This window comes from Nycticebus coucang, chromosome 4 (assembly GCF_027406575.1).
Source record: "Nycticebus coucang isolate mNycCou1 chromosome 4, mNycCou1.pri, whole genome shotgun sequence".
In the NCBI taxonomy this organism is placed as follows: Eukaryota; Metazoa; Chordata; class Mammalia; order Primates; family Lorisidae; genus Nycticebus; species Nycticebus coucang.
The window spans coordinates 116,573,432-116,598,507 of NC_069783.1; the positions used below are offsets into that span (position 1 = coordinate 116,573,432).

The 25,076-nt window shown below is 39.6% G+C and overlaps 1 protein-coding gene and 1 pseudogene across 6 annotated transcripts in view; one reads left to right on the forward strand and one right to left on the reverse strand.

Annotated features, from left to right (window-relative positions):
- The window catches only part of HECTD4 (HECT domain E3 ubiquitin protein ligase 4), a 213,402-nt gene that overhangs the window by 136,284 nt on the left and 52,042 nt on the right, over positions 1–25,076 (reverse strand). For all 6 annotated transcript variants that reach the window (XM_053588942.1, XM_053588943.1, XM_053588941.1 and 3 more), the window contains exons 2-4: positions 8,054–8,571; positions 4,280–4,369; positions 3,094–3,224 (exon numbers count right to left, since the gene is read on the reverse strand). In XM_053588942.1, coding sequence (XP_053444917.1) covers positions 3,094–3,224; positions 4,280–4,369; positions 8,054–8,571 — 739 coding nt within the window. The remainder of the gene's footprint in view (positions 1–3,093; positions 3,225–4,279; positions 4,370–8,053; positions 8,572–25,076) is intronic.
- Positions 10,567–12,917, forward strand: LOC128583412 (dnaJ homolog subfamily C member 2-like; annotated as a pseudogene).

Genomic DNA, 25,076 nt, shown 5'->3' on the forward strand with positions numbered 1-25,076 from the left:
AACCTTTTTTTTCCCTCTTTCTCTCTTTTATTGATTTTGGAAAGTTTATACCAGTCACATTTAAACATTCCTAATTCTAATTTGAAATGACTACAACACCTTTACTAATAACTGCATAGGAAGAGAGATGTGAGCTCTTAAGAACCTTGGGCACTCATTAGGTGACCTTGAACATTTTTGAACTTCAGTTTCTTCATCTGTAAGATGAGGATAATATATGCCTCAAGAGTTAAATGATGACTAACTGAGATAATACAGACAATAAACTTATATTACTCTCTGGTATAAAGTTAGTGTTCCATAAATGGCAAGTGAAATTATGTTAACATACTAATGGTATACATTGAACTAAAATGTGCTTCTGTGAATTTTCCATTCCGAGGTCCTAATTTCAGTTTCTGGAGAGACACAGCACAAAAGTATAATATCTCTTCTATTTAAAAACAGCAATATATTTCCCCTTAGCTGTATCTCCCCCGATCTAAAATAAACACTATCTCTACATGACAGCAAATAATTTGCTAATTTATATTCTAAGGCATTTGTCTTAAAACAGGGTCAGGATAAAACTTTGAGTGTTTAGTTTCTTAGTCATTCTGCTCACTAAGTTTGTTCACCTGAGGCATGTCATATTAGTTGGAGGAGATTCAATGTCATACCATCAAATAAGTACTGAGTATGCTGCTGTCTTAAAAATTCAGTCTACTAATCTGAGACAACTGAGACCTACACCGCATTGGCTCCTCAAAAACAAGTCAGTTAAAATGAGTGATCATTTTTTAAATACTAGTGTCATACCTTAAACTATACTTTACGTTTATTCACCAATCTTTCGATCAGTGGTTCTCAACCTTTCTAATGCTGCGACCCTTTAATACAGTTCCTCACGTTGTGGTGACCCCCAATCATAAAATTATTTTCGTTGCTACTTCATAACTATAATTTTGCTACTGTTATGAATTGTAATGTAAATATCTGATATGCAGGATGTCTTAGGAGACCCCTGTGAAAGGGTCCTTCGACCCCCAGAGGGGTCGCGACCTACAGGTTGAGAACCACTGCTTTAGATTAAGGCCCAAGGCCTTTTGAATATAGGTCTGATGAGGGGTAGATATATAGGGGACAAATTAAATAACATTGGCCAGGAGTTGATATTTGTTGAAGTCAAATGTTGAGTAGTAGGGTTTATTGTAGTCTTCTCTCAATTTCGGTCAATGTTGAATATTTGCATATTAAAATTAAATAAATTATTCAAAATATTATTGTAAGAAAAACTTCCTCTACCTAGATGCAAAACCAAAGGTACAAGAGAATGAAAGCAAAGAGATCCACTTAATACCAGCATCCTCAGTGAGAAACTACCCCAAGGGACATCTCAAAAGGAGCCCAGGAAGAGAATAAAGGGGTTTTAGTTCTGTATGAAGATGAAAGTTTTTTTCTTTTGAGACAGAGTCTCACTCAGTCACCTGGGCAAAGTGCTGTGGTATCATCATAGCTTACAGAAACCTCAAACTTCTGGCCTCAAGCAGTCCTCTTGCCCCAGTCTCAGGAACCAACCACGATGCCCAGCTAGTTTTTTTGCTATTTTTACTAGAGACAAGGTCTTGCTTTTGCTCAGGCAATCCACCCACCTCGGCCTCCCAGAATGCTAGGATTATAGGTGTGAGATACCATGCCCAGCCAAGATGTAAGTCTACAGCCTACAATATCTGAGAACTTCTCGGGTACTGCAGGCATTTTGCTTCTTCTGCTAACTCTGGTTGAGTTAGGAGAGGGAATAAATCATATCTACAAGTTCTGCCTTTTCTCTTAGCACTCTCATGCAACTGTCCAGAAGAAGTGGTGGACCAGGAGAAGGCGCAGCCCCTGGGCTGAGAGGTGCAAGGTAGTCTATTGCTTAGATTCCGCTTCAAGCCCTAAGAGTTGCCCCAAAGAAGATAGAAAATGAAGGAGTAGGCAGAATAGGGTCTCAATGCCACACCAGAAAAACACCAGTTTCTTAGAGACTGAGTCTTTCTAAAACATTCAACTTTTTTATGGAAAAAATTTCCTTGGGTGTTTTTTTTTCATTCCTATTTCATCACATATGTAATATTTAACAATATAATCACAATAACAAGTACTAATAAGGGCGGCGCCTGTGGTTCAGTCGGTAAGGGGCCAGCCCCATATACCAAGGGTGGCGGGTTCAAACCCAGCCCCGGCTGAACTGCAACCAAAAAATAGCTGGGCGTTGTGGCGGGCACCTGTAGTCCCAGCTACTCGGGAGGCTGAGGCAAGAGAATCGCTTAAGCCCAGGAGTTGGAGGTTGCTGTGAGCTGTGTGATGCCATGGCACTCTACTGAGGGCCATAAAGTGAGACTGTCTCTACAAAAAAAAAAAACAACAAGTACTAATAAAAATAACAAACCAGTCTGGGAGCAAGGCTGGCTGACTCTTGGCAAACATGCAACTCTGCTGGTGGGAGTGGCAGTGCACAGATATGCCAAGAAGCGCCAACTAGCCCTGTGGGTTCAGTGGGCCATGGCATTGGCTTGTACATTTTATTAAGCAAATGGAGAGGCCTAATTCCTCTAGCAAGTTAGTTAAGAGAGCTTTTGCCATTTTTGTTGAGATAATATAATAAGCTGACATTTAAGGCTTTAAACCTATGTGAAAACATTTCAAACCAGCCTACTTTATTTAAAGGAGATACTAATGGATTCATGCTCCCTTGAACCTCATTTTTTGCTTTTAGGAGAGGAGGATTCATTAATATACACAATGAATTACTAAAAGAAATAGTATCAAGCAGCAAGATCTGATACTCTATTAGCAAACAAAAAAATTCAACTTAAGGGTTTCATACCCAAGCTCACATACCCAGATGATACCTTTTCCTTGCAATAATAAAGCCTACCCATTTTCTTACCTCACCGAGTATCAGCTTTATACTTTTACTGATAAAGCAGACAATGAGCAGACTGTATAGAAATCTTGGGCTCTTAATTAAAAAGAACACACAGAGTTATGTTTAAAGCATTTACCACAATGATCTAAAACCATTATATTTACATCTTACTATCAATCACAGAACAAAAACCTTTACATTACCTTTATTTTCAGAACTGGAGCCAGTGTTACTATCTGGAGCGGGCAACATGTCTTCATACCCCCAAGATACTATGTGTTTGCCCCCAAGCAAACAGGAGGGGGATCCAGGCCCCCCTTCCAAAAGCAATAGCCTATAAGGGGGAGAAGAAGAATCGCAATGACACTGAGACTATGCATTTCAGCAAGAATTAAAAGTATACCTACCACCTCAAAGAGCACAAATTAAAGAGGTTTTTTTTGAGACAGTCTCAACTTTTTGCCCTGGGTAGAGTACCGTGGCGTCACAGCTCACAGCAACCTCAAACTCTTGGGCTTCAGCAATTCTCTTGCCTTAGTCTCCCAAGTAGCTGGGAATACAGGCACCCGCCACACACCTGGCTATTTGTTGTTGTTGTTGTTGTTGCAGTTGCCATTGTTGTTTAGCAGGCCTGGGCCAGGTTCAAACCTGCCAGACTGGGTGCATGTGGCTGGTGCCCCACTCACTGAGCTATGGGTGCCACCCCACAAACTAAAATCTTAAAACTAAAATGTATACTACTTTATACAAATATTATACATCTGAAAAAATATTCACGATAATTTTAAATGAAAAAAATTACAAAGCAGTGCTTATAAAAATGTTATAATAAAATTATATCTGTGTGCGAAACATACATATTTAACATGTACATTTGTGTATAAGAGCAAGTCAGAGACAGGAATGTGAATTAGGAAGCATATATGTACCACAACATTAGAAGTAGTTATCTTTGGGTAATGAGATTATGAATGATTTTCACTTTTTTCTTTATACCTTAATTAATATATTATCTCAAAATTATAAGATTTCATTATAAACTATTGCATTATTTTAAGATACAAAAATTAAAAAGAATGAAATGGTCTAGAAATACCTTCAAAGAAGGAAAGACAAGACAGAATTCTTAATTAAGAAAGCAAATATGGGGCAGCGCCTGTGGCTCAAAGGAGTAGGGCGCTGTCCCCATATGCCAGAGGTGGCAGGTTCAAATCCAGGCTTGCCCAAAATTGCAAAAATAAATAAATAAACCTTTAAGAAAGCAAATATGATTCCACTCTTTAAAAAAGATCATTAATTGATAATTAGCCATCTAATTATTAAAAGAGGCTTTATTCAGAAATCTCCCTTGTTTGGAAGAAGCTTTTAGTATCCAAAGTTACAACTTACCTGTACAGTATGTCAGCTACAGGCAGGGATCCTAGATCAGTTTGTTTCTGTAATAGATGCACTGTATGGACAAAAGTTTTCAATGATCCCCTAAAAATAAAAGGAAAGAGCAGAAAATCATCAACATTGAAAGTAAAAAAATGTAGGTACTTTTATTAATCACATGAGAAGGTTCCAAAATGTGTCCATCTGCTTTTGCTGATCAAAAGATGTATCGTACAAAATGTACTTGATTCTTACCTATGACTGGCTCATATCAAAAATTACTATGAGAGTGGCACTATACCAATACGAATCATATGAAGATGTTCTTCTTGCATTTGGAAAGGTAAACAATTTTCCCATAACACCAAAGTTCAAAACTTAAGGCTCAAGCACAAAGAACGTGTGCTATTATGTTTGGATACTGTTTTCATTACCGAGTTACCCTCTAGTCTAGAGATCTTTTGTTTGACAATGTTATATTTAGAATCTAACAGTATTTCCAGGCTTGAGTTTTAAATCTTTGTTAAGTTCATCCATTTCAAATGACAGGTAACTAAACCCTATCACATTAAATATGGCTAAAAGGAATACATTCAAATAATTAATACTTTGGGTTGAGAGGGGTTCATTCTGCATCCTCTTGCTAGGAAACATATCATTGTAATATTGGTAGGGCTTACCACTACCTGAATTCCTTTGGGTTCCCAAGGCTTAAGGCTTGAGGCTCTGAGAAGTTTGTAATATGGTCAGCAGGACCTAAAGGAAATTGCTTTTAAGATGCACAAGACTTACCTGGCCACATCCCAAAAATAAATCACCACAAGAACACTTCCTGAACTAAATGATCGCCTGTATCAAATGGCCTACTTCACCCACTGCCTTATTCTCTTAGCCAAGGCTTTAATTGTTAGGTATCATATGCCTAAGCCCCAAAAGAAATGGAATACCTAAAGCAGGACCAAGGAGGCCTAGAGTTTTCCTCTAATTGCCCCTTTCACTATCTCTAAAGTTCAAAGAATAAAAACCAAAAGAAAAGTAGAAGGCAGGGAGGCAGCAGATCAAGTATAAAAAAGCACAAGTTGGAATCAGGACACATGGGTTCTGAAACCTGGCTCTGCCACTTGCCAGCTGTACAGTCTCAGTCTTGTCACTTAACTCCTATGGAGTTTTGCTTCTTCATCTGTCCAATAGGGATACCTCCCTGGGGAACAGCAAGGTTAAAATAAAGGGGCAAAAGCTTTAGCATTTGGGAAAGTTAGAACCATTAACTAACTATATGGCCAGGCATGGTATCTCACGGCTGTAATCCTAGCACTCTGAGAAGCTGAGGTGGATAGATTATTTGAGCTCAGAAGTTCGACACCAGCCTCACCAAGAGTGAGACCCTGTCTTTACTAAAAATAGAAAAAGTAGGGCGGCGCCTGTGGCTCAGTCGGTAAGGCGCCGACCCCATATACCGAGGGTGGCGGGTTCAAACCCGGCCCTGGCCAAACTGCAACCAAAAAATAGCCGGGCGTTGTGGCAGGCGCCTGTAGTCCCAGCTACTTGGGAGGCTGAGGCAGGAGAATTGCCTAGGCCCAGGAGTTGGAGGTTGCTGTGAGCTGTGTGAGGCCACGGCACTCTACCGAGGGCCATAAAGTGAGACTCTGTCTCTACAAAAAAATAAATAAATAAAAATAAAATAAAAATAGAAAAAGTAACCGGGAATGGCGATGGGCAGCTGTAGTCCCAGCTACTCAGGAGGCTGAGGCAAGAGGATTCCTTGAGCCCAGGAGTTTGAGGGTGCTGTGAGCTATGACACGATGGCACTCTAGCCTGGGGTGCAACAGAGTGAGACTCTGTCTCAAAACAACGACAACAACTATAAAGAATTATTACCTGCCAAATACAATCAGATATGAAGAGTAAAATGTATACTCCTTCCATGGCTCACAAGCCTCTACATGATCTGGACCCTGCCAACCTCATGACTGCCACTTCCCTGCTGTCATCTCCTTCCAGCTACTCTGCCCACTTTGCTGTCCCTCAGATATCCTAAGCACAGCATGAACATCAGAGTATGGCCACTTTCTATTCCTTTTTGATGGAACTCCCTGCTGCTGGGTTTTTCTCATCATCTAGTTCTCAGTTCAAGAATTGCCTCTTCAGGAAGGCCTTACCTGGCACCTGTAGCTAAGGCTGCCCCCACCTCCATGCAGCCGTTCTCTATCAAAGCGTCTTGGTTTCTTTTCCTGTAGTGAATACACCTTTCTGAAATGATCTTTTCCATGTATTGGTCACTCTCTGTCTGTCTCCCTCACTCTCATGTAAATTTTGCAATTTAGAGACTGCCTGCCTGCTTACTGCTGGAAGAATGCCTTCCATGTGGTAAGTGGAGCAATAAGGTTTTACAGAATGAAGTACCTTGACTTTTTTCAACTGTAAGCTCAATAAGGTAAGAGATCTTGAATCACTATATCCCTAAGACTTAGCATCAGAGATGTCCAATAATAACTAGTTGGTTAAATGAGTAAAGATCTTCATAATAGCTTTGTGTCTTTGAGAGCATCAACCTCAACAAAAACCGGCAGTGTCTGTGGCTCAGTGGGCAGGGCGCTGGCCCCAAATACCAAGGGTGGCAGGTTCAAACCCGGCCCCAGCCAAACTGCAAACAAAAAATAGCTGGGTATTGTGGCAGGTGCCTGTAGTCCAAGCTACTTGGGTGGCTGAGATAAGAGAATCGCCTAAGCCCAGGAGTTGGAGGTTGCTGTGAGCTGGGCCTCCACAGCACTCTACTAAGAGCGATAAAGTGAGACTTTGTCTCTTAAAAAAAACACACAAGGAAACCTTAAGATTCAATCATTTGAGGGTAAACCTCAAAACCATAAAGAGAAAACAGGAGAAGAAGCCTTATATGTAAGAACATAATTCTCTAGGAAAAATTTCCCCACATGGATGTGGCTAAAAAAAGGAAGATGCCAGCAAAAGAAAACATTCTAAGGAAGAAGAACAGATAGTGACATTGATTTGTCAGACAGTGGTCCTAATTGGTCTCTAGACAATTAGCTTTGAGGAAAACATGAGTAATGAACCTTCTTTCTCACAAGTAGATGCCAGTGATCACATAGGTCACTGGGTGAAAGAATGTATAAATCCTTTCCTGGAAAAGCAATTCCAAGCACATTTCCTGCTGACAGTAGATCAGTGACGTCAACTTACACATGAAGGACAGCACATTATTAAATCTGGATATATATATATATATATTAAATTAATGAAAGCAAGTCAGAAATATAATTTGTGACTAAGGGTTATGAGTCCAAGTAAGTAATAGTCCACTAGCTTATTGATGCACTTCTTTGAAACAGATACGAAAAAAATGAAAAGTTCTACAGATCTTGAGCCATCCTCCCAGAAGAAATACAGACATAATATCCAGAAAAAATGAAAAGTTCTACAGATCTTGAGCCATCCTCCCAGAAGAAATACAGACATAATATCCAGAAAAAATGAAAAGTTCTACAGATCTTGAGTCATCCTCCCAGAAGAAATACAAAATACCTACTGTAAAATATTAACTGACTAAGGGTTAACTGATATGGCAATGGTTGATTCTCCCCTCTTAGCTATTATCATGGCAGAAAGGGAAAACTTGAACTTGGGTTCTGGCTCAGGTGCCTGGTGCCAAGTTTTGGTAAAAGTATTTTATGCATTGTTAAAGCTGTGAAATTCAATAGTGAAAACAAAGAAGGACTTCTGAATGGTAAGATTTCTATGAAATATACTTGACCTCTTACTCACCCAACCTACCTAGCACATGCCAAAGCCACCAGGGCAGCAGCAGCATTTTCTTTTTGCTTATGTGGGATATGTCGGCCTATGTCAGAAGTCTCCTCTAACCAAGAGCACAGCAAAGTTTCAATTCCATTGAGACAGTCAGCAGGCTCCTTGGTTAAACTCAAAGGCTGGCAGTCGCGAAGGCAGTTCAATAGCACCTCAGCAGTTATGTTACAGAGAGAGGGGTCTGTTCTACTCTGGGACTGAATAAGGGGGAAGACCAGCAGGAGCCCCATCCTTGACGTAAAGGGCGCTTGCTCCGGTTGCTGCAATAAGCCCTGGCGTTTGAGCAGAGCCAAAGTTTCCTCATCACCCGAACTTTCCCTTTCATGCTGTTCTTCCAAGGCCAGCTGGCGCTGGGCATTCCACAGTCCTCGCAAGGCATTCAGGCGGTATTCTAGCAGGCGGGCATAGGCATTGCTCTGATTCCCACACACAGAGCGCAAGCGTTCTGCTAATTCCGATGGGTTCTTGGTTTCAAATGTTAAAATCTAAGGAGAAAGACAAAAGAGGAGTGGGTATGTATTGCTTTTAATCTACAGAGGCAAATATGTTTAATGATATCCCAAAACAATCCACATGAAAAATTATTTTAATTACAACCAAATAGAAAGCAAAGCCATTCTTTACTGCCAGAGATTTTCCCTGTTTGGCTTTTCTGCTAATGTTCCTATTAAAATGGGGATTAGACCTAATTGAAAGAACTCAAATCATAAAATAATATAGTCAAGTATGAAAGTCAGAAATTAATCCAAGTAATTTATTTTAGAAAATGAAAGTATAGACTTGGTGCCTGTAACACAGTGGTTGCAACATCAGCCACATACACCGAGAGTGGCAGCTTCGAACCCAGCCTGGGCCAGATAAACAACAATGACAACTGGAACAAAAAATAGCTGGGTGTTGTGGCGGTTGCCTGTAGTCCCAGCTACTTGGGAGGCTGAGGCAAGAGAATCGCTTAAGCCCAAGAGTTTGAGGCTGCTGTGAGCTGTGACACCACGGCACTCTACCGAGGGCAACATAGTGAGACTCTGTCTCAAAAAAAGAAAATGGAAGTATAAATCTTGTTTTGTTCCTTGAGACAGAGTCTCACTATGTAGCCCTTGATAGAGTGATGTGGCATCACAGCTCACAGCAACCTCCAACTCTTAGGCTTAAGCAATTCTCTTGCCTCAGCCTCTCAAGTAGCTGGAACTACAGGCGCCTGCCACAACACCCAACTGTTTTTTGGTTGCAGTTGTCATTTTTGTTTAGCAGGTCTGGGCTCAAACCCACCAGCCTCGGTATATGTAGCCAGTGCCCTATTCACTGAGCTTTGGGCGCTGAGCCAGAAGTCTAAAACTTCAGCAAATGATCTTAAGTTACAAATGTAATTCTCTAACTTGTATTACTAGGTGAATTATCAGAGAAAATTGAGCAAAGTTTTCTTTGTTCTTCAAAACTTAATATAAGTCAAGGACAATGGTTCACACTAGTAATCTCAGTACTTTGGGAGGCGGAGGTGAGAGGATTGCTTGAGGCCAGAGTTCAAGACCAGCCTGGGCAAAATAAAAGACCCCCTGGGTGGCACCTGTGGCTCAAAGGTGTAGAGTGCTGGCCCCATATACTGGAGGTGGAGGGTTCAAACCTGGCCCCAGCCAAAAAAAAAAAAAAAAAAAAGTACAAGACCCTATTGTCTACAAAAAAATTTAAAAATTAGCTGGTAGCACATGCTTATAATCCCAGGTACTTAAGAGGCTAAAACACAAGGATAGCTTGAGCCCAGGACTTCTAGATTACGAGGAGCTATGATTGGTCCACTACACTCCAGCCTATGAGACCTTGTTTCAAAAAAGAAAACAAACAACATATGCCTACTAATAAATGACAAATTATTTATTGTTCTTTGATTTTGTAGCATACTCTATTCTTACTACTGTTAACCCATTATTTCTATTTGTGACAGGGTATAGATTTATCCAGTTCATATTCATAAAATTACTACTGTTTTCTTGCCAAAACATACAATTAACCAGAGGCTTCCTCTAGATTTTCAACAGCAGGGAAACAATAAAAACATTAAATCTTGGCCGGGGCAGTGGCTCATGCCTGTAATCTTAGCACTCTGGGAGGCCAAGGCGGGCAGATTGCCTGAGCTCACAGGTTCGAGACCAGCCTGAGTCAGAGTGAGACCTTGTCTCTAAAAAAAAAAAAAAAAAAAATAGTCAGGCGTTGTGGTGGGCACCTGTAGTCCCAGCTACTTGGGAGGCTGAGGCAAGAGAATCACTTGAGTCCAAGAGTTTGAGGTTGCTGTGAGCTCTGACGCCATGGCACTCTACTAAGGGCAACAAAGTGAGACTCTGTCTCAAGAAAAAAAAAATGAAGAAAAAAAACATTAAATCTTATCAAATAAGAAAGGAATTAACTCTCAAGATCTCAAGATCAAACTAAATTTACATTGCAAAGACTTTATATATATATAAGTCAAAATGAACAGACTATTGTAAATGAAGGAAGGCATTCCAGGAACAAGCACATTAAAACAGATTATGGGAAGAGAGGTGTCTGTTACTAGTGGACCAGAAAGTCAAGGTGGGAGAGGCTTGGAATAAAAGAAAAGAAAATTCCATCAGGTCATTGGCACTGAAATTAAGACAGATCATAATGCACTTTATATTACAATCTAGGAAAATAGTTTCTTCTATCTCAAATTTTGCCTTTAAAAACCGCTAGCCCAATAAAATAACCAGAACTGCCAGAGCAATGAGAACACTATAATTGCCTTGCTTAGTTATATATGCAAATCACTGAACTGAACTGAAAAAATGTTCACAATTTAAAAACAACACAGCAGCAAAACGGAAGGAGCAAGAAGCTAAAGAAAAATAAAGACAAGCTGAATTAAAAGCTGCTCAGTTAGCTAAGGAGAAAGAAGGGGAAGTTACACAACAAGCATTATTGGTGAAGAAGGAAAAAGACATCCAGGAAAAGAAAACATTTAAAAGGAACTATAGGCCAGGCACAGTTGCTCACACTTGTAATCCTAGCAAGGTGGGTGGACTGCTTGAGCTCAGGAGTTCAAGACCAGCCTGTGCAAGAGTGACACCCCGTCTCTACTAAAAATAGAAAAACTAGCCAAGCCTGGTGATGGGCAGCTGTAGTCCGAGTTACTCAGGAGGCTGAGGCAAGAGGATTGCTTGAGCCTAATTGTTTGAGGTTGCTGTGAGCTATAATGCCACAGCACCTACCCAGGGCAATGGAGTGAAACTCTGTCTTCAAAAAATAAGAAATTTAAAAATTAAAAATAAATAAATAAATAAAAAGAACTATAAGCCAGACAGCTGTAGTCCTAGCTACGTGGGAAGCTAAGGCAGGAGGATGGCTTAAGCCCAGAATTTCCAAGGTGTTTGTGCTATAATCACACCTGTGATTAGCCACTGCCTTCCTGCCTAGGCAACACAGCAAGACCCCATTCCTTACAAAAAAAAAAGGCTCAGCGCCTATCGCTCAAGCGGCTAAGGCGCTAGCCACATACACAGAGCTGGTGAGTTCAAATCCAGCCTGGGCCTGCCAAACAGCAATGACAACTACAACAACAAAATAGCCAGGCGCTGTGGTGGGCGCCTATAGTCCCAGCTACTTGCGAGGCTGAGGCAAGAGAATTGCTTAAGCCCAGGAGTTTGAGGTTGCTGTGAGCTGTGATGCTAGGCATTCTACCCAGGGCAACAACTTGAGGCTCTGTCTCAAAAAAAAAGAAAGGCAAAAACTTAAAAATACATACAAGACCTGGAATCGCTTTTCTGACAAGAGGCACAGTGGGTTAAAATGATAGAAGTAGAAAAACTTTGTGATCGGCTTATGGTACTTGAATGAAACATTCACATCATCACAAAAGAAGTAGGAATGGCTGCTCTGGAAAAACAGATGAAATAAATGAGCAAATTAAATCGGGCGCAGTGATTCACACCTGTAATCCTAGCACTCTGGGAGGCCGAGGCGGGTGGATCATTTAATGTCAGGAGTTCAAGACCAGCCTGAACAAGAGCGAGCCCCACATCTCTACTAAAATAGAAAAACTGGCCAGGCATTGCAGCAGGAGCCTGTGGTCCTAGCTACTTGGGAGGCTGAGGCAAGAGGATCCGTTGAGCCCAAGAGTTTGAGGTTTCTGTGAACTATGATGCCACTGTACTCTATTGAGAACGACAAAGTGAGAGTCTGTCTCGAAAAAACAAAAAGAAAAAAAGGAAGGAAGGAAGGGGAAATAAAAAGGAATAAATGAACAAATTAGAAAAGAAAAATAGGAAGCTGAGGCTCATATGTGACAAGCATCTAACAATGCAGAGAAATCAACTGGTGGAGGAAATAGCAATAAAAATTGGTCAGAAGATGATCTGCAATTACTAGTTAGAGCTGTGAATCTCTTCCCTGCCAGAATAAATACAACTAAGTACATGAACATATATTCTGCTTCTGGAATCACAACAACCACCGACGATGTTATTGGCAAAGCAAAGTCTTCAAAAACTTGACCCTCATCTAAAAGATGACATAAACAAAAAGGCTTTTTGATCAATTTTTAAAAGAACATAGAGTGATGCCTCAAGCTGAACAATGAAAAACCTTCGCAACGATTTGTAGGTCCATGCATACACTTCACCCCCCTCAAACAACAGAAGAACAGAAGCTTTTCTAACAAGCTTTGAAAACATACCCAATAAATACACCTGAAAGATGGGAGAAAATAGCAGAAGCAGTGCCTGGAAGAACAAAGGAAGACTGCATGAAATGATACAAGGAACTCGTTGAGATGGTAAAAGCAAAGAAAGCTGCTCAAGAGCAAGTGCTGAACAGCAGGTAGAGTCACAAGATGACTTAATGATAACTTGGTGAAAGTGCACTTTTATAATAAAACTGAAAATACAGACAAAAATTCCAATTCAAAATATTTACCATCTTCATTAACTGATATGAAAAATGTTCGAGGTTTAAAGATAACCGATTCAAACTTCAGTACTACCCTGTTTCCCCGAAAATAAGACATCCTCCGAAAATAAGACCTACTTAGAGGAAAGATAAGACGTCCCCTGAAAATAAGACCTAGTGCATCTTTGGGAGCACACCTTAAAATAAGACACTGTCTTATTTTTGGGGAAACGGGGTAGCTTATCTATCAGATCAGAAATAACATACAAATACCATAAAATATCAATCAACAGCAAAAAAAGAAACAATTATTGATGAACACATTATTTCAACGAATTTCTAATGGTATTCTGTTGAGTGAAAGAAGCAAATTTCAAAAGGTTATGTTCTGTCTTTTTTCCAGAATGTTCTATGACATTCTGGAAAAAAGAAAACTATAGTGATGGAGAACATCTCAGTGGTTGCCAAAGTATAGGGATAAGGATAGGTCATGACTACATAGGAATAGTATGAAAGAGTTTTAGGGGATGAAGGAATGTTCTGTATTCCAGTTGTGGTAGTGGTTACATGAATTGATACATGTGTTAAAATTCATAGAACTAGGGCGGGGCCTGTGGCTCAGTGAGTAGGGCGCCAGCCCCATATACTGAGGGTGGAGGGTTCAAACCCAGCCCCAGCCAAACTGCAACAAAAAAATAGCCAGGTGTTGTGGCAGGCGCCTATGGTCCCAGCTACTAGGAGGCTGAGGCAAGAGAACTGCCTAAGCCCAAGAGCTGGAGGTTGCTGTGAGCTGTGATGGCATAGCACCCTACCGAGGGCGACAGAGTAAAACTCTGTCTCTTAAAAAAAAAAAAAATTCATAGAACTATGTACCTTCCCAAAACAGTCTATTTTACTATAAAAATTTTTAAAAATAGGCTCGGCGCCTGTGGCTCAAGCAGCTAAGGCGCCAGCCACATACACCTGAGCTGGCAGGTTCGAATCCAGCCCGGGTCCGCCAAACGATGACAGCTGCAACCAAAAAATAGCCAGGTGTTGTGGTCAGCACCTGTAGTCCCAGCCACTTGGGAGGCAGGGGCAGGTGTCTATCCAGGGCGACAGCTTGAGGCTCTGTCTCAAAAAAATAAATAAATAAATATATTTAAAAAATAAATAAAAGGGGAAAGTTCCAACCATGGTATAGTTGTATTCAACTAGGTATCATTAGGTAAAGCTACATCAAAAATTGGATTATTAAAAATAAGACCTAGGGTTATTTTTAGTTTTTAATACAAAAAGACAAAACAAATAATGATTGATTAAATGATCTTCAACCTCAAGTCATACAAAACTGTATTTCCCTACCCTTTTGTTTAGACTCACCAAACATAAATTACTCTTCTATTTTTTATATCACTTTGTCACCCTTAGCAGAGTGCCGTAGTGTCTATCACTCCCTTAATTGGAGCAGACTTCAGCAACAACTCTTGGGTTTAAGCCAGTAGTTCTCAACCTTCCTAATGCCGCAATGTATTTTCATTGTTAAAAAGGGGTCGCGACCCACAGGTTGAGAATAACTGGTTTAGGAAATTCTCTTGCCTCAGCTTCCCAAGTAGCTGGGACTATAGGCGCCCACCACAATGCCCAACTTTTTTTTTAGAGACGAGGTCTCGCTCGGCTCAGGCTGGTCTCGAACCCATGAGCTCAGGCAATTCAGCCACCTTGGCCTCTCCAAGTGCTAGGATTACAAGCATGAGCCACCGCAACCGGCCTGATTATTTTTTAGATAGCAGCAGATAAACTCAAGTTCCTCCAAAAAAGATCACATTTCAAGGTCAACCACTTCCTTTGAAGCTGTAAACATACCCAAGAAAATTACACTGCATATTTTTCTTTTTTTTTTTAGCATCATTCCCCCCCCAAAAGTCAATAGCCAGACTCCACCATCACAATCAATAAACAAAGAATACTGAAATATCTTTCAATGATGTGAAAAATCATAAAATTTTAAATTTGATCGTCTTTCCAGTTATGAACATCTAAATAAGAAATTTTGAAGCATTCTTTAAAAAGTTTTCCAATATTGATTCTGTTATGTCTTCCACCCAATACTATTTTTTCATATAAAACATGTACATGTGCCACATACATTTTACTTATGCTACACTTATGCTATATGAAGCAACTACTAAAAAATTCAGTATAGGCTTTTATTGAACTCACCAATTGAAGATCAATTCAATAACATAAAACTGAACTATGTATTTTTATTACTAATCTCAAACACAAATGCTTCTGAAATATGATACTTCGTGGTACATAAAATGATATGTATGACAGAATCTGTAGCTAACTGCAAATATTAACTTAATATAGCTTTAAAAACCCATGGAATATATTCTGCATTTTTCTGGTCATTCTATTTTTACAAGTACTTCAGTTATATTTAGCATTTCACTTAAAAGGCAAATATTCTGAGAGGATTTTAGTTATAATTAACCAAATATTATATAATACACACACTTAAATGACTGTTATCTTTATTGATTTAGCAGTCTCTAAAGCGCACTGAAATCCATTAGACTACTCAGCATTATCCATTTCAATGGCCTCTTATAAATGGTACTCAGAACTGTCTGCTATGCTGCTGGTTTTTAGAATTCTAAAGTATGAAGGTCATGGTCTAAAATCATTTTATAAAGACATACCTTTGGTTTTTAGTAAGTCAGCTATGAGGATCTATTCTGGTACTTATGAATATTAAATGATTTGCCTCAGATCATCATATAAAACCACTGCTCTTGACCAAAATGTCCTTAGAAATTTAATATTTTTCCCTTTAAAAAAGGGAAGGCTATTTAAAGAAAAGGGAAGATCCCTGTCATCCTTAATCAGAAGGGTTACTAACTGTACTTTGGTGATAGTGCTGAAGTCCGCCCCAATTAAGGGAGTGACTTTCAAAGTAACTCACAGCCTTAATGTAATTTTTGTTATCATATATAACACATGTGCTTTTAAGCTAAGACAACATGAATCATTCTGGAAAGTTTAACAGAAGGCAGGCTAAATATTTTTTACTAGCCAAATCTGGGTTTGAACAAGACTCCAATATTTGATACAAGAATAGAAGATCAGACCATTTTAACCAATTTATTTCCATTTTCTAAGTGGAAAAATACTAGAGAACATATAGCAGCCAGACATGATGTGAAATGTGAAATGCCAACCCGTATTTCAAGTAAATGTGGGAGTGAGGATGAGCAGATAGAGGCTTTTGAAGTGGTAGAGAATATTACATATACATATAAGGAAGGACCTTAACTAGGCTAATCATTAGCAGAAAAGTATGACCCAAGGATTTGGGCATGAACTACTATAATCCCTTAAGTACAAATACCACTTTCCATCTACTTTGTTCAGAATAGTGGAGTGATAATTCTTTAATACGGTCAATTAAGAAGCTAAAATTACCTTTTCTTATATCTGAGCATACTTCTGAAAGAAAGAGAAACTCTATTCCTAAGAATTTGTCCTAAAGCAATATTCTAGAAGTAAGAAATACACCAAGGAAGGCACTATGGCTCATGCCTGTAATGCTAGCACTCTGGGAGGCGCAGGCAGGAGGTTTGAGTGAGACCAGGAGGCCGAGACCAACGTGAGCAAGAGCAAGACCCCATCTCTACTAAAAATAGAAAACTTAGGGCGGCGCCCGTTGCTCAGTGGGTAGAGTGCCAGCCACATACACTGAGGCTGGCATGTTCCAACCAGGGCCTCCTAAAACAATGACAACTTCAATAACAACAACAAAAAATAGCCAGGTGTTGTGGTGGGCGCCTGTAGTCTCAGCTACTCGGGAGGCTGAGGCAAGAGAATCGCGTAAGCCCAAGAGTTTGAGATTGCTGTGAGCTGTGACACCACAGCACCCTACCCAGGGCGACAACTTGAGACTCTGTCTCAAAAAAAAAAAAAAAAAATTAGAAAAATTAGCTGGGTGTGAATGGCATAGGCCTATAGTTCCAGCTACTTAGGAGTTGGATCACTTGAGCTCAGAAGTTTGAGGTTGCATTGAACTGTGATAACGCCACTTTGCTTAGCCAAGGTGACAGAGTGAGACTCTGTCTCAAAAAAAAAGAAATACACCGGGTGGCGCCTGTGGCTCAGTGAGTAGGGCGCCGGCCCCATATGCCGAGGGTGGTGGGTTCAAACCCAGCCCTGGCCAAACTGCAACAAAAAAAAATAGCCAGGCGCTGTGGCGGGCGCCTGTAAGTCCCAGCTACTCGGGAGGCTGAAGCAAGAGAATTGCTTAAGCCCAGGAGCTGGAGGTTGCTGTGAGCTGTGTGATGCCACGGCACTCTACCAAGGGCCATAAAGTGAGACTCTGTCTCTACCAAAAAAAAAAAAAAGAAAGAAATACACCAAGATGTTCATTGCAGTCTTATTTATTACAGTGAAAAAAGTAGAAGCAATCTTAATATTCAAATGGGGAATGTTTTATTAAATTATAACATAGAAAAAGAGTACCATATAATAAATAAAAAACAATTAAAACCATAAGACCATAAAAAGCAGTACAAAGAGGGCAGCACTTGTGGCTCAAAGGAGTGGGGTGGCGGCCCCATGTGCCAGAGGTGGCAGGTTCAAACCCAGCCCCGGCCAAAAACTGCAAAGAAAAAACAAACAAAAAAAGCAGTACAAAGATTGCATATACTTTCTAATTAGGACTCCATAAAACATACTTGTTCAATTTTGAAATTTTATTGGTGTTTGTGATAACAGAAACATCAGTGTTTTTTTTTTTTTCTGTTTAAAAAAGTAACAGGCTGATGACAGGATACATGGGTAATATATAAGAAAAGCAAGGGCGGAGCCTGTGGCTCAAAGGAGTAGGGCACCGGCCCCATACGCCAGAGGTGGCGGGTTCAAGCCCAGCCCCTGCCAAAAACTGCAAAAAAACAAACAAACAAAAAAAGAAAAGCAGTGATGACTAGAGCTGATATTTTTCCCAAGCAAATGGCTGGTATCTTTAAATAACTGGTAGTCAAACAAACAGTGACACAATTGATACATTTAAAATTTAGAGGATATATCTGACAATGAATAATAATCACAAGGAAATGCTTTCCTTTAAATCAGTTCACTTTAGGAAATGCTTTCCTTAAATCAGTTCACTGATCCCATCTGCTGTACTTTGGCACCAGTTTATCTCAAATAATGTAGAGCTGACTATGCTCTTGGTTAAGAGGAAAGAAAGTGTGGAAGGATGGGAAAGCCAGTGCAGATACTGGGAACTATCAATGAACAATAAAATCTTTCCATTTCCAAAAGGAAATGGTGTTTAAAACACTAATGAAATTTCAAGGTCCACAAAGATGAATTATACAACTACAGTCCCTACTATCACCAGATTCAATTCATTACACAAACCTGTCAGCATAAAAGGAATTTATACTTGTATTATTTCAAAGCTGGTCAGCTAGCCAGACTAGCAACCTCAATACTGAAATCTCTCAAATGTTAGAATAGAATCTTAAACCTTTCTACAGATTTTTCTAACATTTTTCATGTCATGAAGATGGCAACTATAGCCAAGTAGAATTGCATATTGCAATCTAAGAAAATTAGAAAGATCTCATGTGAACCAAGTAAACAAATCATGACAGAAGGGTAGAATTCTACCTCTAATAATAGTGAAGCCCCAAATCAAGAATGGAAGACTTAAGGGAAAAAAAAATTAAAAAAAAAAAAAAGGATCACTTATTGGCCAGGCACAGTGGCTCATGCCTGTGATCCCAGCACTTTGAGAGACTGAGACAGAAGGATTGCTTGAAGTCAGGAGTTCAAGACCAGTCTGAGCAATATAGTGAAACCCTATCTCTACAGAAAATAATTAACTGGGTGTGGTAGCACGTGCCTGTAGTCCCAGCTACTAAGAAAGCTGAAGCAGGAGGATCACTTGAGCCCAGGAGTTCAAGGCTGCAGTGAGCTATGATCTGATCATGTCATTACATTTTAGCCTCTATCTAAAAAAAAAAAATCACTTAAATTAGACCTTGAAGCTGTTTGACTATAAGCAATCTTGGAAATATGTGTTAATTCGAACTCATTTTCAATATCTCTTTATTTGGGCAGTGGGATGTTTGGTTTTTCTTTTTTTCCCCTCATGTATAAGGCAGCAACCTATTTTATTAAAGGGTCTAAAACCTAACCGATGGCCATGACATTAAATTCCACACTTTAATTCATGAGTTTTAGCCTCTAGCTTGATGCCAAAACTGGAACAGACCCTGAATTGTTGCTAGATTATTTAGTTTTGGCTAAACCCTGTAAAACTTTCTCCAGCACATGGTGATTTTCCCAGATCTTCATACAACTGCTATTGATAGTAGGATTTTCAGAATTGTGAGGATACATAATGAAAGTCCATCTTGTCCTGCCTCTGCCCAGTTTTCATCTTTTGTGCTGACCCTCTGACCAAGATCTGATTTTTCTGTCTCCCTGCTATTGGTGCCTGAATGTCCACCCCGCTCAGTGAAATCCTACCTTTTTGAAATTCTACCTTTCAAAATTCAGCGCTGTTCCATCATTGCCTACTTTGTGAAACACTAGTTACTCCTTCCCTTTCTAGAATAGCTTCTCTGTGCTTTCATAGTATTCTATACATAATTCTATCAGAATATCAGCTATAGGCTGGGCTCACACCTATAATCCTAGCACTCTAGGAGGCCGAGGCAGGAAGACCAGCCTGAGCAAGAATAAGACCCCAACTCTACTAAAATAGAAAAAATTAGCTGGCTGTTGTGGCAGGTGCCTATAGTCCCAGCCACTTGGGAAGCTAAGGCATGAGGATTGCTTGAGCCCAAGAGTTTGAGGTTGCTGTGAGCTATGATGACACCATGGCACTCAACCCCAAAGTGACAGAATGAGACTGTCTCAAAAAAAAAGTCAGCTATAAAGTATAAGGAAAAATGTTTTAACTGCTTTAATAAGAACATATGGATTAGTTTTTAATAAATGAAGCACATAAATGAAATGTAGTGAGCGGTGTCAGAATGGCTCTTCAAAGTTGATCTAAGGCATCTAAATTTAAAATTTTCTCAATGTTACAAAATTATTTTTTCATCAACATAAAATCTTGACAAAGCCAATATATATCATTGTCCTATGCTTAATAATCAAAAGAATAAAATCTAGAGAAAGATGTAGGAATAAACTAAAAATGTTTTGAATACTATTATAAATTTTATTATTAGGAATGTTTAGAGAAAAAAGATATTTCTGCAAAATTTCTGCTAAGACTAACTTTATTCTTTAGTTGTTTTACATAATGTAAAGACTCCCATAGTATGATATGGTTGTCTTATGCTTAACATATATTGCAGTAAGAAAATCACTATGTCCAAGACCATTCTTGTTGGCATAAAAAAAGAAAGAAAAAGGACCGTTGACAATTTTTAATACAAAACTATAACATACTGAAAAAGGTAACTATACAGCTCCAATATTGTGTTAACACCAGACTCTACTATAATGTTGTTTAAGTCTGTCCTGCCTTTTAGCTGTGAGCTCCAAAAGGGGGAGACCATGTCTTATTCATGTTTGTATCACCAGAGCTGAGCACAGTGTCTGGTCAATGAATGTTTGATAAATTAATGAATGAGAAAAATATACAAATTCCAAGAATAATCCTAGGATTTACACCTGGTTTCCACTGTACATCTAAGTAACCCTCTACCACTTGGACTAATTCTAATTCTGCCTTTGGAACAATAGAAAATAATTCTTTCTTTTCCACATAAGAGCCTTTTAACGAGATAAAGAAAATACATGTGGTGGGGGAGGACACATCAGAATCTGATTTAGGGCAGCTGTTCTCAATCTTGAACATAAGTGTTCCTTTGAGTGTCTTTAAACAAGACTAATGAGTAGGTCCCACCCCAGTCTGGTTAACTCAGAAGATCTGGGGACAGGCCTTAGGCATCTTTCTTCTTCTTCCTTTTTTTTTTTTTTAGCTCCACAGGTGACCACAATTGTGCAGCCAGTTTCAAACCACTGAGTTGGGGGAACTGATGCCAGCCTCTGCAAATAATTATCTCTCTTCTCAGGCATTTTTACTTAAGCTTTCTCAATCTGTTGTTTCTATAATACATCTATAAAACCAGGGTTAACACCTGGTTGTTAAAATCAAAGGAGATAATGTACAGGGAGTGCTCTGAAAAAGCTAAACAATTGTTAGGACATTAAAGATACTACTGCCATGTTTTTAGACCAGATCATCCCCAAGAAAGAAAATTTTTCCTTATCACCCTAGAAGAAGTAAGACTTGACTAAATAAAAGCTGGGAGAGTTGGGAATGGAGTAAACAGGTTTGACTTAAACACAAACTTCACTTCAGCCAACTCATTTTGAAAAAGCTAATAGTGGTGAAGTATGGTGGCTAGCACCTGTAATCCTAGCAATCTAGGAGGCTGAGAAGGGAGGATCGCTTGAGCTCAGTTCCAGATCAGCCTAAGCAAGAGTGAGATCCTGTCTCTAGTTGGGAGGCTGAGACAGGAGTCTGAGGAGAAGGATCATTTGAACCTAGCAGTTTGAGTTTGTAGTGAGCCATGATGATACCACTCTCCTCTAGCCCAGGGTGACAGAGCCATGCAATCTTTTTTTTTGAGACAGAGTCTAACTTTGACACCCCTGCGTCATAGCTCACAGCAACCTCAAACTCTCAGGCTCAAGTGATTCTCTTGCCTCAGCCTTCCAAGTAGCTGGGACTATAGGCGCCCACCACAACACCTGGCTATTTTTAGAGATGAGGTCTCACTCTGGCTCAGGCTGGTCTCAAACCTGGTGAACTCAGGCAATCCACCTGCCTCGGCCTCCCAAAGTGCTAGGATCACAGGTGTGAGCCATTGTGCCTGGCCTTGGCTAATGCGATCTTAAAATGCATCAGGGACCAGGGTAGTAATAATCCCATTTATATTCTGCAATGGTCAGCTATAACTGAGAAATCCTATTCAGTTCAGAGTAACTCATTTTATAAAGTCATTAACAGGCTTGGCATCCGTAGTCACAGTGGTTGTGGTGCCAGCCACATACACCAAGGGTGGCAGGTTTGAACCCGGCCGAGGCCAGCTAAATCACAATGACAACTATAACAAAACAAAAAAACAAAAGCTGGGCATTGTGGCGAGCACCTGTGGTCCCAGCTACTCGGGAGGCTGAGGCAAGAAAATCACTTAAGCCCAAAAGTTGGAGATTGCTGTGAGCTGTGATGCCATAGCACTCTACTGAGGGCGACATAGTAAGACACTGTCTCAAAAAACAAGCCAAAAAAAGAAGTCATTAGCAGACTAGAGTGTGTCCACATTTGACTAATGTGGAAACTATGTCACATGAAAAATGGTTCAGGAATTGATGTGTGATGAATAGTGCTACAAAAAATGAGTTGGATGGAGGATCAGCCTTCAAAAGACTAAAAGGCCATCATGTAGAAGAGGAAGCCCTATTCTCTATTACTCCAGATGCAGAAATATTAAGTTACTGGTATGCACAGCACAATACAGAAAATATTTAATTGAAACAGTGAATCAGCATCCCTGGATGTGCTTACTTTATATAAGATTTCTGGGATCCACCTCTAAAGATAATTTCCAGACGTCTAAGATCTTGCCCTGGAACCAACATTTAAAGCCAGGTTCCCCGAGTGATTCTAAGTGGTCCTTTTTGGAAAAAGTATATATAATCTTTATTAAAGGTTTATTGTATTACAATTTACATATCATAAATTCACCTACTTAAAGTGTATAATTCCATGGCCTTTAATATACTCACATTTTAGAACATTTTCATTATCCCCAAAAGAAACCCTGAATCCATCAGTAGTCACTTTCCATTTTCCCCAACTCTCCTGGCCCTAGGCAATTATTAATCTACTTTTAGTCTCTACAGATTTTCCTATTCTTTACATTTCATATAAATGGAACGATGATACTATATGTGGTATTTTGTAACTGGCCTCTTTCATGTGGAATCATGTCTGCAAGGTTCATCCATATTAGCATATATCAGTATTTCATTCCTTTTTATTGCTCAGTAAGACTACATTTTATTTATTCATTCATCAGTTGATGGACATCTGAGTTATTTCTACTTTTTAACTATTATGAATAGTGCTGCTATAAATACTCATGTACAGGTAGCGTAGACATATCTTTCCATCCCTGTTGTATAAATACCTAGGAAAGGAACTGCTAAGTCATATGTTAACTCTATGTTTACCATTCAGGGGAAATGCTAAACTGGTTTCCAAGGAGGCTGCACCATTTTATATTACTATCAGTAAGTATGAAGATTCCAATCTCTCCACATCAGTGGTACCACTTGTTATTGTGTCTTTTCTGTTGTAGCCATCATGGTCTGTGAAGTGATATCTTCATGTAGTTTTGACTTGCATTTCCCTGGTGGCTAATGATGTTGAGCATCTTTTAATGGGCTTATTGGCCATTTGTATATCTTCTTTGGAAAAAGAATAATCTATTTTGAAAAATAATGATTTTCCAAATCAATAAGGACAATAACTGCAATGGACAGAAACACATTAAATGTTTAAGTCAATGAACTTGTAATATTACAAAAAAGGAAAATCAAAATCATCACTAGATGATGTTGGCAAAACAACTCATTATTTTGAAGATTGGTTAATACGGCTGGGCGCGGTGGCTCACGCCTATAATCCTAGCACTCTGGGAGGCCGAGGTGGGTGGATTGCTTGAGCTCACAGGTTTGAGACCAGCCTGAGCAAAGGCAAGACTCTGTCTCTACCAAAAATAGAAAAACTGAGACAAGAGGATCTTGGGCTTGAGCCCAAGAATTGGAGGTTGTTTGGAGCTATGACGCTATGGCACTCTACCCAGGACAACAGCTTGAGACACTGTCTCAAATAAAATAAAATAAAATAAAAGATTGGTTAATATAAGGAGACATTTAAACGTGTATCCTGCTTTTCGAAAATGAATTCTGCACCTCGGTAATCAGTTGATGAGAAGAAAACTTCTCTTTATATAAGCAATACAACTAGTAAGTGAATAAATGACATATTATCACCATTTTGCAATCTCTAATGATTTAACACTAGGTATTGAGGTTTAGCAGTTGCAAACATCACAATAAAAGACAAGGATGCTGGATGGGTTTAGTGGCTCATGCCTATAATCCTAGCATTCTAGGAGGCTGTGGTGGGAGAATTGCTTGAGCTCAGAAGTTTCAGACCAGCCTGAGCAAGAGAAAGACCCCATTTCTACTAAAAAGAAAAGCAAATAGAAATATTAACCAGGTGTGTGGCATGCACCTATAGACCCAGCTACTTGAGAGGTTGAGGTGGGAGGAGCACTTGAGCCCGGCTGTTTGAGACTGCAGTGAGCTAGGATGACACCACTGCACTTTACCCTGGTGACAGACTCTAGTCTCAAAAAAAAAAGAAAGAAAAGAAAAGGAGACCAGCAACAAGCAGACACTATGTACTTACTGATGACAATATACACCTCCACACATGAGAGAATCTTACCAAAAAATCAAACCTGAATCTGATCAAATCTTGGTCTAGAGGCCGGGCAAGGTGGCTCAAGCCTGTAATCCTAGCACTCTGAGAGGCCAAGGCGGATGGATTGCCTGAGCCAGAGTGAGACCTCATCTATAAAAAAAAAAAAGCCGGGTTGTGGCAGGCGCCTATAGTCCCAGCTACTTGGGAGGCTGAGGCAAGAGAATTGCTTAAGCCCAAGAGTTTGAGCTTGCTGCAAGCTGTGATGTCATGGCACTCTATCAAGGGCAACAAAATGAGATCTGTCTCAAAATAAATAAATAAATCATAGTCTAGAGATCCAAATGTAAATTTATAGGAAAAAGAGAGAGAGAAAAAAAGGAAACAGAGAAGACATGTTTCCATATTCCATAGAAATGCAATAAACAAAATCTGTAGAAAATTCAACATGACAGAGAACCAAGTTTCTTCAGCAAAAAAGATTCCAGGCAGTACGTGTGGGGTGGAGGGGAAAAGGGTGAGGCTTTTAGTTTGAAAGACAGCAACCACTCTCAATGTATGTGCCTTATTTAGATCTTGGCACAAACA